This window comes from Neolamprologus multifasciatus, chromosome 18 (assembly GCF_963576455.1).
Source record: "Neolamprologus multifasciatus chromosome 18, fNeoMul1.2, whole genome shotgun sequence".
Classification (NCBI taxonomy): domain Eukaryota; kingdom Metazoa; phylum Chordata; class Actinopteri; order Cichliformes; family Cichlidae; genus Neolamprologus; species Neolamprologus multifasciatus.
In genome coordinates, this window is record NC_140456.1 from 1,079,772 (window position 1) to 1,093,237 (window position 13,466).

General features: G+C 40.8%; 1 protein-coding gene across 1 annotated transcript; it reads left to right on the plus strand.

The window, feature by feature from the left end:
• Positions 1–1,170: 1,170 nt before the first annotated feature.
• On the plus strand, positions 1,171–13,248 carry LOC146496907 (uncharacterized). Its single transcript, XM_085140693.1, has 4 exons — positions 1,171–1,577; positions 1,985–2,380; positions 6,974–7,384; positions 8,071–13,248. The coding sequence occupies exons 1-4, from the start codon at positions 1,406–1,408 to the stop codon at positions 8,952–8,954; spliced, it is 1,863 nt and encodes a 620-aa protein (XP_084996819.1). The 5' UTR covers positions 1,171–1,405; the 3' UTR covers positions 8,955–13,248.
• The last annotated feature ends 218 nt before the right edge of the window (positions 13,249–13,466 follow it).

A 13,466-nucleotide genomic window follows, 5' to 3' on the forward strand; every position in this document is an offset into this window, starting at 1 on the left:
TGTTCCATCTGTACAACAGGATTTAAACCTTGTTTAAATCCTGTTGATTTAAACAAGGTTTAAATCAACAGGAGAAACTAGCTGATGTTCAACATTCAGTCTGAGAATTGTTCTCTTCACAGCAGCACTTATTATTGACACAATGGTTGAACACAGTGCAGAAGGAGAGCACCGCCTACTGGATGATGTCGCCCTCTGTCTCCTCTTTGAGCTTCACTTCTCCCACTTCCTCTTCCTCCTGGTTCACAGACTGTTAGCAGCATTTGAATCACTGTGAGGAGCGAGGATGGAGCACTTTGCACTGTCTGCACAACGAGCCAAATGTTCTCCATCACTGAGCTCCCACAAGAAGAGCAATGCTGCTACTACTGCATATTCACCTAATGTATATACTATATGTATAATGTTCTTCCTCTACCCCCCCCCCCCCCCCCATTCTTCCACATGTCGAGGAGCGTGTCAGGTTACATTTCGCTGTGTGTTATACTTTTATACATGTGACAAATAAAGAACCTTGAACCTTGAACCTCTTATGGTTATGATTAGAGAAAAAATACACATGACATAAGTCGAACAGGAAATTAAAAGCAAAACTAAAATTGAAAAGAACACATCATCTCATCTATATGAAAGTATGAGCACCAGAACTTCTGATTTACTAGACAAAAGGCCAAATATTTAAGATCTGAATATAATAAAAAATTATTTATGGCCAAATCGTAATAATAATTAACACATAATTTATTCTGGAAATGCTTTGTGAGTTCCTATGTAATCAAACTGTGTTTGTTGTAGTGGTGGATTAGCAGGTAGCTGAGCTAGCTCTCTGCACCGATTTAAAAATGTCATATTATTCTGCGGTGTCAATCAGTTTAAGGAGGCAGTGGATTCAAGATAGGAGTCATGGTAAAGTTCAATGTAAGAAAACCATTCAGATAATTTTAAAACAGAAAACTTCAAATTAAATTTATAATATTTGTGATTTTTTTGTTTTTCGTGTATGTAGAAAAAACATTGATTTCAGCTGGAAACTAATTTGAAACAGAGAGGAATCTTCGACAGCAGAACAGTTAAAGGTAAATGCTCTCTGCCGGAACAACAACCGTGTGACACCAAGCGGAAATAAAGAAAGGGAAGCGCGTGTGTGAACAGAGCCGAGAGTGTGGGACCGAAAAGAGTCAGCACATTACTGTGGTGTTAGCGGCTTTGTACAGACTCACCGAGCTTTCTGTAATATTTTACATTTATTGATAAAAGAGAGAGAGAGAGGGAGGTGCGTTAGCAATCCCGCTCTGGCGGAGCTTTATCACGTGACACCAGGCGGAAGTAAACAAAGGAAAGGCGCTAATGCCGTTAGCTTTCCTCCTGTGTGACTGAGCAGAGTGTGTGAGCTGAGTCAGTAACAATGCCTTCAGTTCAGTATCTGAGAGAGTTTATCAACGAGCGACTAACTGCTGCTGCTGAACAAATATTCTTGGAGTTTGAAAAAACGATCGTCCAGTACGAGGAAGAGATCGACCGTCAGCGCAGACTGCTGGATATCACCTGGAAACCCGAAATCAAGCTGCACAGGACAGGTGAGTGTCCCTCTGAGGGAGGATCCTGATCACAGCTCTGCGGGACGTTTCTGATTGTGAGGACTTTTTGGAGATGTGAGCTAACAAAGAGCAAACAGAGGACAGGACTGCACTGCGCTCCATTCAAACAGCAGGCGCTGAAACCATTTAAAGCTTTGAAGTCTGAACTTTTTTTTAGCTAAGGAATCAGATTTATATATAAGACCAAGCTAAGAGAAATCTGCGCATGGATAGTGTGTGAGGCTGCACATGTGTTACATGTAGAGGTGACAGTATCTTCATGTAGTTGACTTTATTCCCCTTTTCAATTTTATTTTTACTCATACAAGCTTATGGTTGCAGAGGATATTTACTGATTTGTACATTTTTTTATCATCACATCTGTTTTATTATTTTCATCCCTCCAGATGTCCCACCGCAGCCTGTCTGTGAGGAGGAGGTTCTCCCTGAGCTGCAGCTCTGTGACCAGGAGAGGAGCTCCAGTGTGGAGCAGGAGGAACCAGAAGCTCCACAGATTAAAGAGGAACAGGAGGAACTGTGCAGCAGTCAGGAGGGAGAGCAGCTGGGACTGAAGGAGGAGACGGATACCTTTATGGTGACTGTTGCTGCTGAGGAAAGTGACCACAGTGAACCAGAAGCAGACAGTGAACAGCTTCCATCTCTCAGCTCTGATAACTTTTTTTGTACCAAACCAAAAGACACAGAAGACATTAGAATTTTTTTCCAGTACAATGAAGAGATCAACCATCAACAAAGGCAGTTGGCTGTCAACTGGAAACCAGAAATAAAGCTCCACAGAATAGGTGAGTCAGTCTCAGGGAGGATCCTATCAGGAGGATCAGAGGAGCAGGTCATTGATCCATAAAGAAACTGACCACATGACTGAAACTATAGTCAAATGTCTGTAGCTCAGTTTGCTTTGGAACTATTGGCTATTTTGCCATTGTCAAAGGGCAGTTAGTCCCTGTACAGCTGCCCTGAACTTGGTCCATGTTGGCAACAATACGTTGGACTCATTCCTGGTGGATGATGGGTTCCAGCAGTGCTGCCCTTCATCACCAGTTCTACTCTACATTCTACTTTTACATCATCAGGACAGGCATCTCTGTTTTTAAGTCAGCTGATGCAGCCACCATTTGTTTAGCTTTTGTTTTGTTCATGTTAAACTCTGAGTCCTTTCCTTCCATCTGATGTTTAAGCAACCTTTTGGTTAATTGTTTAATCTTTTGCTCTGGTTTCTCTCCATGTCTCCTGACATGATGTTGCAAGTGCTCTCTCCATAACGAATCTGTCATAGCACTCAAGTCGACCACCCCATCCAGCGAGTCTTGTACAGATCTTGGCACTGATTTCTCCACAAGAGTAAGGTTGCCTCACTCGTATCAGGCCGCACACCTGTGTGATGTTTTCAGAGTTTGGCTGCTTGTTCCAGATATTCAGCCAGAGACTCGTTGGCTTCCAGCTTCAATCATTTGAGTGCCCTTTAGGGCTGCCACAAATGATTATTTTGATAGTCGACTAGTCACCGATTATTTTTGTGATTAGTCCACTAATCAGATCGTGCATTCATTGGACGTAAAACATACAGCTCATTGCACCAACATGAATCTGCTCTTATATAACTATCATTAGCTTACAGCTTTAAGTGTTTAGTAGGGGTGCAACGATACACAAAATTCACGGTTCGGTTCGATACTTTGGTGTCACGGTTCGATATTTTTTCAATACAAAAAAATGTTCATTCCTTTTTAATTTGTCATTTATTAAAATTATAAATATATATCTTAACTCAAACATACAGTTTTTAAATTTAATGTTGCTGAAACAACAAAGGGATAAAAAAAATAAATCTATCTGATGGAGAAATCCCTCATCTTTGGAAAACAGAGTTTATTACAGAGAAATGTCTCTTTCCAAAATAAAAGCTCTACTATACGCTTCTTCTGGGCTATATTCTCAGCAGCATATTAAACATATCAGGTCCCCATAAGGAGAATCATGTGCTAACGGCTGTCTAAATGACTCGGGTAAAGTTTGTAGCATGCGTGCTTGTTGTTTTTGTCTGCTTCCACTTGTCTTTGCACTAGGATGATGTCGGAGTAAATGTGCAGTCATATTCGTTGTGTTCCCACTAGTGCTGTCAGCGTTAATCTCGTTGAAATAACATTAACGCCATAACGCGGCAAATCTCCGTTAACGAGCTACCGCGGATCGCCCCGTGCGTGGGGCTGGACGGCCAACACGTTAACAAGCTAACTGCGCTAACACACTAGTTCCCACCAATTGAGCATTGTGTGGCACATCCAACATACTGTTTTACTTTAGTCCATGACGCGCTTACCTTCAGGGTCATACGTCACATGAAAACCAAAATAGTTCCAAACGCCAGATCTGAATGAGGGTGGGGGAGGTTCAATTCGCCATGTTGCAACGAGAGCTTAGCTTCTGTCTTGCTAGCTTGCCCTGCGCTCAGTGAATCTGCGCTCGACAGTGCAGCCTAGGCGGAGTAGTCAAACGCAGATCCACCGAGCGCTCAACACAGACAGCATCGTCAGGAGAAAAGTTGATAAAATAAATTAAAAATTTTGTATTGTTCGATACATATGCCTACCGAACCAAAAGCACTGTATCGAACGGTTTAATATCGATACGAGTATCGTTGCACCCCTAGTGTTTAGGTATGTGCTAACTAAAAATAAAGACAAGATGATAGTTTATTAAGTTTTAATGATATTTGCAGATTGTTTCGGTGGAGTTTAATAAACTCAGCCGTCTGATCCTTGCTATCTAAAATATAACAGGACACCGGAGTAAATTCTCGAGCATCTCACACTTCTGATAATCAGCTGTCTGCTTGACGTTTATTCAGCTGTGTAAAAACTATAACTTTAATCTCAGCCAAACCGATTTACTCAGGAACAAATAAAATACTGAAAAAAGCCAAACAATAACATTTTTAAGTTATCTAAGTGACTTATATATCATGTTTAACCAGAGTGGTGAAAACTCTTGAGGGGGTTTAAAACGATTTGCCGGGAGTCCGGTGTTCTCACGGCTCTAGTTAGCCTAGCCCCCGGCTAGCTATCGAGCTAGTGGCTAACAGACGTCTCCGAAAACGTCGGAGCGCTTTTGAAAATATGTGGTGTCTTGATAAACTGAGCAGATATTTGAGGTTTACACAGCTACATTCTCGCCTGAAAATATGTTAAACGTTTATTTTGTGACCCAGAAAGAATAATAAGAGTAATATTAAAACTAACTAGCTGCCGCCATTGTTGGAAACTGAGCTGGGCTGCGCTATGAATTCTGGGGCAGGTTGGGCCACGAGGGATACACCCAACCCATCCTTCAAATCTGGGGAAATGAAGGACGCATTTGTCGGCCGCGTTTGTCGGAGTCTTTAAATTTGGACAGTCTTCGTTGTGTTGCTGTAACGTAATTGGCCTACAAATGCGGGCACAGGAGGATGCGGTTCCTGAATTTGGACACAGCTACAATACCGGACACTGCTTCTTCTTTTTCGGGGATTAACGGCAGCTGGCATCCTTGTACATGCAGTGCTGCCATCTTCTGTTTCAGTCCGTTATTACACTCTTAAATCCTACTACTTATTCCTGCGTCTTTTGGGATCTTACAAAGCTTCAAACGACACGTCGACTATTAAATGAGTCAACGATAGCCTATGCGGCTACTGCTTGCCAATGGCAACGGTGACTGAGAGCATAAAGAGCTCAATTTTATGGCAGCAGCTATCCATGGTATCGCATAACTGCATGATCAAATCATTAACACATTTTAATTTTTATTATATAGTGAAATTACGATATCGTTGTTCTTACAGATTCTCCATGCAACACAGTGCACCAAAACTTTGAAGCCGTATGTCTTAATCCAGATGTTCTTTGGGCAGCCCTTGTTAGCCTCCATGACCGGCATAGTGCTGGTCTACCAAGTCGTAACCAGGTCACTAGTAGGCAAGTTAATTAACACCCTCGGTACACTATAAACAGCAGCACAGGTTAGCTGAACGAAAGCGCCTATACTGCCGACAACCAATACATGTCATCGTCCCAGAATGCATTGTGTGCGAAAAAACATGGCCGCTCCCACGGCTCCAAAATAGTTTTAAACAACAAAGATTTAATGAAAAACAAAAAAATTGTCGTTATTCTCAACTATGTTTTTATGTAGTGAAGATAATTTGTAACATATTTAGAGTAACTTGTCAGAATAGCCGGGGTCCTTCTAAGGCGTTAAAGAATTCAGCAAATGAAAACAAAACGATCAACAGTTTCTGCCAGATCACTGTCGCCAAAGTGCTCGCTCATAGGGGGTCATTGGGTTTTTCTCTGTATCTATTATTATAGGATATACTGTACAATATAAAGCACCTTGAGGCAACTTTTGTTGTGATTTGGCGCTATATAAATTGAATTGAATCGTCGGTGTCAGTGTATCTACAGGAAATGATTTGGTTAAAAATGTCTGCCAACTGACTTCTTCCCCTCTTCTGTGGAACCAGCTTCCAGTTTGGATTCAGGAGACAGACACTATCTCTACTTTCAAGATTAGGCTTCAAACTTTCCTTTTTGCTAAAGCATATAGTTAGGGCTGGACCAGGTGACCCTGAATCCTCCCTTAGTTATGCTGCAATAGATGTAGGCTGCCGGGGATTCCCATGATGCATTGAGTTTTTCCTTTCCAGTCACCTTTCTCACTCACTATGTGTTAACAGACCTCTCTGTATTGAATCATATCTGTTATTAATCTCTGTCTCTCTTCCACAGCATGTCTTTATCCTGTCTTCCTTCTCTCATCCCAACCAATCACAGCAGATGGCCCCGCCCCTCCCTGAGCCTGGTTCTGCTGGAGGTTTCTTCCTGTTAAAAGGGAGTTTTTCCTTCCCACTGTCGCCAAAGTGCTGCTCATAGGGGGTCATATGATTGTTGGGTTTTTCTCTGTATCTATGAAGCGCCTTGAGGCGACTTTTGTTGTGATTTGGCGCTATATAAATAAAATTGAATTGACTTGAATTCTTCCCAAAGCCCTATCAGCTCGCTGATCACATGAAAACCTGCAGAAGCACTTTGGTTAACAGCAGCTCTTCTGAATGGAGCTGCTGATAGTTTTTAAGCTGCTTTTGTTGCTCAGGGGACGAGCTTTCATGTTCCAGAGCAACTGACATTAACTTCAACTATGGACCCGCCTCATCTGCAATAATTCAGCAGTCGTGAATGCACAAGTACAAAAGTCAGACATTACTTTTATGTAACTCTGGGTATAATCGGCTCTGCTCACAACCTCTTGAGATTCTGAGAAGCAAAGCTGATTTAAAAAATGAGTCCAACGTCTAACATCATCACTTTTCTTTTTCTCGTGTCCTTTTTTTCCTCCAGACGTCCCACAGCAGCCTGTCTGTAAGAAGGAGGAGGAGGAGGTTCTCCCTGAGCAGCAGCTCTGGAACCAGGAGAGGAGCTCCAGTGTGGAGCAGGAGGAACCAGAAGCTCCACAGATTAAAGAGGAACAGGAGGAACTGTGCAGCAGTCAGGAGGGAGAGCAGCTGGGACTGAAGGAGGAGACGGATACCTTTATGGTGACTGTTGCTGAGGAAGGAGAGCACAGTGAACCAGAAGCAAACACTGACCAGCTCCCCTCCAACAGCTCTGATATTTTTACGTTTCTTCAGTCCAAATCTAAAGAAATATTTGAAGTTATTAATAATTCTATCCAGTACGAGGAAGAGAACGACCACCAGCACAGACTCACGGATATCAGCTGGGAACCCGAAATACAGCTTCACATTACAGGTATGTAAAAGTCTGAATGAAGTCGCACATGAATGGGACTCATGGAGGATCCTGATCACAGCTCTGCGGACGTTTATGATTGTGAGGACTTTTTGGAGATGTGAGCTAACAAAGAGCAAACAGAGGACAGGACTGCACTGTGTAAGTTATGAATCTAAATCATGATCAACATGTTTGAAGGAGGTCAGGAGAGAGGTCTAACAGTCGGCGTCTACAACCTACTGTTGAACACGGTGGAGGTGCTGTCATGGTTTGCGCTGCATTTCAGCCAGTGTTGTTGGAGCTCATATTAAAACTGAAGGAATTATAAATGCAGAAAAGTAAATGCAGATTTAATCCACCGTACAATATCACCTTGAGACTGGAAATGGCTTCATTTTCAGTCTGAGCATGATCACAAACAGTCAGATGATGCATCATAAGGTCATCTTTGTTAATGTTATTGTTACTGTTAGAAAGTTGGTTTGTCGTGTCATACTGATCGTTTATTCATTCAGTATATGTTCATTGCCTGCAGCTTTTCTACCTTGCCATTTAACCTCTCTCTTCCTTTACTGCTGCACGTCTGCTGATGTCCTTGTTGATGAGCTTATATCTGGAGTAGTGGATGACACTTATAGTCTCTGTAAAAGTGTTATTTTGACAATGTATTTTCTCAGGCATGTTTTTCTATTATCACATCACAGAGGGAGAGCAGCTTGGACTGAAGGAGGAGACTGATAACTTTGTGGTGACTGCTGCTGAGGAAGGAGACCACAATGACCCAGAAGCAAACACTGACCAGCTTCTTTATCACAACTGTCCTATAAATGAGAACCAAAATCTTGAAGGAAGCTGGAATTTAGATTCGGGGACAAATAGTAACTCAGAGAATCTGTGTAACTCTGACACAGGTAAAAAGTATTTAATGTGTGATTTTTGTGGAAAATCCTTTAAGGAAATGTACAAAATGAATCGACATCTGACAATCCACACAGGTAAGAAACCATATCCTTGTGAAACATGTGGGAAAAGTTTCACAGTGAAGGGTAGTCTGACTGTACACATGAGAACACACACAGGTGAGAAGCCGTATTCTTGTGAAACGTGTGGGAAAAGTTTTTATTTGTCATCATCACTTAAAGACCATAAGCTTGGCCACACAGGTGAGAAACCATATTCTTGTAAAACATGTGGGAAAAGTTTCAGACACAGGGGTGATTTAATTGTGCACAAGAGAGCACACACAGGTGAGAATCCGTATTATTGTAAAATATGCAGGAAGATATTCGGACGTAGAAAAGGTTTATTGGCACACATAAGAAGGCACACAGGTGAGAAGCCGTATTCTTGTGAAACTTGTGGGAAAAGTTTTTATTTTTTATATTCACTTAAAAGACATATGACTGTCCATACAGGTAAGAAGCTGTATTCTTGTAAAACATGTGGGAAAAGTTTAACACAGAGGCGTAGTTTGATTATACACATGAGACTGCACACAGGTGAGAGACCGTATCATTGTAAAAGATGCAGGAAAAAATTTATAAGTAGTAGTCGTTTATGGGCACACATGAAAAAAGCACACAAGTGAGAAACCGTATCATTGCAAAAGATGTGGGAAAATGTTCCCATACAGAAGTCATCTGTTTGGACACACGCGTACTCACTTCGTTGACAAAGCATATGTTTGAGAAGTCGTAGTCTTGAAGCATTTAGAGAACAACATCTGAGAAACCAAGCGTAACAGAAGATCTAAGGATTTATACAGGTTCACAGGAGAGCTGTTCAGGGAATATTTACCTATTGGGTGGTTGAAACTCAATTTGAATATCAAGTTTTATATTTGCTGTCTATTCGTGGATAGCTGATAGCTTTTGCTGATTTGGAGTTGGTGTCTTGTGATGTAAAACTGCATTTGAGCTATTTGTTTTTTAATAAATAGAAAATGTTGACTTTTTTAATTTTGTTTTTTACATTTTGTAGCTGTTCAGTTTATTTGGTTCATATCATTTTTGGTTATTTAGTTCATTTAGACTGACTTTGTTTTGTTTTTGTTTGTTTTTTACTTTTCAGTTTTGTAAGAATGTAGACGTTGTTATGTGTTGTTATCATCAGGTTATACCAGTACCAGCATTGGGGAGGGTCTTTGTCTTGTGTTTTATCTGCATAGCAGTAACTAATGAAAGAATATTTTGACAGTAATAAAGTAGAACATTTGTTTCCCTTGGACTCCTCCAGCCTGCAGGAAAGACATCGTTCCTGTAGCTGCACATATGTTTCTCTGCTTGAGAGCACAGTGTGAGGCAAAGATGTTTTTCCTGCATCATGGGGACCTGCCAGAGCTGAGGAAGGCTCAGATCAAAGAGGGTTTTAAGCAGAGAAGAATAAGATGGAATAGGGATAAGTGAAGATAACGGTTTGCTTCAATTGTATCCTTTATAACTGTTGAATAGTTTTTTATATATTATTGCTGTTAGCCTTCTGCCTGCATTAAATAAATTCAATCTATGATTATATTAAAGCCCACCCGTCCTTACTTTATTTCATTCAGTAGTTTCTTTCAGTAGTCTTTCCTGAGTGGTGTAAAATCCAGATTGTGTGTTAGAGAAACAGTTTTCCCCTTTACCTCCATCATTTTGGTTTGTGCACCTGAACTTTGTTGAAAACTGTTACACAGGGGTCTATGTCTGTTCCTGAGACTCCTCCCACCTGAATGCTGTCATTATAAAGCCACTTAAACTCGGTCCTTAAGATGTTTCATATTATATATCTGGCACTATGGGACCATGAACATGGACTGATTCTTAACTAACTTGTTGATTCTAACTTGTTGCTAGTTAGTGAAAAGAAAAAACTTTCTTGCTGCGAGGCAGGGATGCTAAACACTGTGTTCAAGTTTTACAACAAAAGTCTTAGTGTGAATTCTCAAAACAAGATTTCACAGCAAAAAATGGTTACAAGAAAAATACAATGTCATCTCAAACAGTGTCATGGTGATATAAATTTGCCTGTAGCATAAACCTATTCGCTGGAACGTTCAAGACAATTCAGTTACACAGCAAAAAGCATTGAACACCAAGCAGGCAAAGTTCTTTATGTTTCTCATATACGAGGGAGGCCTGAGCCGAGTGTCGTTCCTTCCACTTGACCTCGCTTTTATTGAAGTTACATGAATATACATAGGTTCATTAAAATATGATGTATACATACAAACAAAGAGTACCTCACCTGTGCGTTGTGTGCAGGTTTCTACTTTTTGGGTTTTGTCATGGTCCTCAGGTGACTCAATGTTTAGGTTTTTAATTATTAATATTCTTTGATTCAGTTAGTTTCTGGTTATATTTTAGTGATTTTTAGATCTTAGGTTCCTTCATCCTGCCTGCCATGACAGGTTTATTGTTACAACCTGGTGCCCTCGTGGCTTACTTTGGTGAAGCTCACTCACTGTGAGAAGCTTCCACATTAACAACATGTTAGCATGTGGCTGTAAGATTCCACAGGACTATTTGTTTATGCTGCTGTGACATGTAGCACACACACACATGAAGTGGACAGGCTTATTCATACATATACTACACACATGGGAGGCTGACTGGCCCGTCGTTGGTCAAGACGGAGAACACAATGAAAATCAGATGATTCTTATTCAGGGCAGGCTGATCATTGCATCCAATTCAAATGTTCCTCTACTCTGGAGAGGTTTCTGAAGAAAACAATACTGATGAAGAAAGGCGTGAAAAACATTTATTTATTTTTTTGTTTTATCTTTTTTGTGTTACAGATGGTCAGAATCCCCTTTCCTGCAGTAAAGACTTGCACCCATACCTGCAGAGGCAACTGTTTGTTTAATAGTTTTTAATTTTTCTTTATTTTGATTTTTTTGTGCATCATTTTAATACTGATGCTGTGCATTGGGGTTTTGTTAAAATCTAGACATGATTTGGCTACTTTAGAATCCAAAGACGGGTAAAGGGACACCATGCACTCGGGAGATTTTGGGTTGCTTTTTTTACACAGCGGCACAGGAGTGCAGTTTCTCCGCTTGTCTGTGTCAAAGATGTTCAAAAAGCAGATGCTGATTAAAAATCCTCACAGGCTGTTTTTGGTCGTTCGTACTCCCTCAGCCTGTTCCTGGACCCACCTAGATGTTTGGAGGCCTCTGCTCACTTAGCCAAGAAGCACAAATAAGGCCTGAAGTAAAGATGCTTTTTCTCCTTCATGGGGACCAATCACAGCTGACAACAGCTGCCTCATTCAACTCATTCACAATAAATCCTTCAACCGTTTTTGTTTCAAACAAACAACTTTCACTTCAAACAACTATTTGTAACTTTTGTCACTAGACTGCTTCATTAGTTTGCTACACTTCTTCAAAAAAGCAACAAGTTAAACACAACGTGAACGTGGCCAGACATGGGAAAGAAAGTTCAGTCTTACAAAAATAAAATGTGTTTGGGTCTCGTGCCCCAGTCCTGGGTTTCAGCACCACTGCAAAAGATGATTAACTGACCCGACCACATGATCACACTTTTTAGTACACTCCTTTATTGCAACTGTCGACTTACACACGTGGCTGCAGCTTTTCAGCAGATGGTTTTTCTGCCAGGTAACTTGTGCCCCACCTGTGGCGCACGCCACATACTTTGAGAATAACTGTTTTAAGCTCATCTATTATCCAGCCATGTTTCAAGATCCAAGGTGGCTACAAGTACAGGAAAAGAGAACCAAGGACAGATTAGAATAGTTGACTTTATTTTTTTTCTGAATGCATTTATAACTGCTGCAATAAAAAAGAAAACCACTGGTTAAAATAAATCTGCCCTGCTCTTATTGTATTAGTGGTTTCTTTAAAATGTCAGTAGTCTCTCCTAAGTTATGTAGAAATACAGACTTTGTGGCAAAATCAGATCCTTAGTTGAAGCTTCTAAACAGTTCCATCTAAATTGCACATAACTAAGAACATAAATTAACATTTTAGTATTAAATGCATAAATATGTATTTAAAATCAGTGGGTTTTGAATTTCAGCTGTGTGAATTTGCCTTTTTATTTCTTTGTGTCTGAACGTTGCTGCAGTTGGTTTGTGGTTGATGTGGATTTGCTGCTCATGTGAATCCTCCCACAGTGTTTCATTAGCAGCTGTAACCACAGTGACTCTGATAAAACAGGAATTAGCAGAATCCATCTGATATGAAGCTGTGCTTTGAATACCACTTCCCTCCTCTTTGAAGAGTAGTCAGATATCTGTGTTCAGGTTTTTGTACAGCCTCTTCTACACTTTGTATCACTGTGTTTGTAGAGCACAGTAGTAGAGAGCTGTGTCTGCCAGGGTTAGGGCTGCTATGGTCAGGTTAGTTGATGTAGAAGATGTTTGGGATCCATATCGTTTATCAGGAATATACTTTAGATGACTGTCTGACCTTGCTCCTTTCCAGAGTATAAACTGAGGAGCCTGAAGGTCAGAATGATGTCTGTACCAGTGAAGGTGTGGGTAACTTGCACTTGTCTCATAGCTACATGTGAGTGTGACAGGTTCTCCTTCTGTTTCAGTGACTTCAGGTTGTTGAGGAGTGATTGAGTCTCCAGCTGTTAGTCCTGGAAAAAGAAAGAAGAAAAGTAGTGAAATGCAGTCTATATATCTGCTTAATGCAGCAGCTTCAACTAAACTTTAATCCTGTTCTTAAACTCACCTATAATGTGAGATAGAAGCAAAAAGAGGTGCAGCAACATGTCTTTGGAGTTATTAAAGCCAGACAGACAGCACATGAACAATGTTCTTCCACTGCAGCACAATGACCAACAAATAATGTCATTGGATGAGCTCAACTTCAGTGGGCGGGGCCAGTTTAATAGCTCAGCCAATCAAATAGTTTTGTGCTTACACAGCAGCTCTGTCTCTGTCTCTGATCTTTACTGCTTCATTTCTCTGTTGTCTTAGTCATCAGTCCAGTGACACAAGAATCAGAGGTTTAACAGTGTGTGGCTCCCTCTAGTGGATGTTGTGGAGTATTCTGTTGTCTTTGCTCCAAAGGTTTTTGTACAGAGTTTTGCTGTTTCCTGTCACTGTGGGCTGCAGAGCACAGTAGTACACAGCAGAGTCAGAC

What these genes read in the sequence shown, in the direction of transcription:
- LOC146496907 (XM_085140693.1), top strand. Translation starts at nt 1,406, where the DNA reads ATGCCTTCAGTTCAGTATCTGAGAGAGTTTATCAACGAGCGACTAACT. An exon ending in AATCAAGCTGCACAGGACAG is followed by an intron (nt 1,578 to 1,984) that starts GTGAGTGTCCCT and finishes TCATCCCTCCAG; the next exon opens with ATGTCCCACCGCAGCCTGTC. An exon ending in AATAAAGCTCCACAGAATAG is followed by an intron (nt 2,381 to 6,973) that starts GTGAGTCAGTCT and finishes TTTTTCCTCCAG; the next exon opens with ACGTCCCACAGCAGCCTGTC.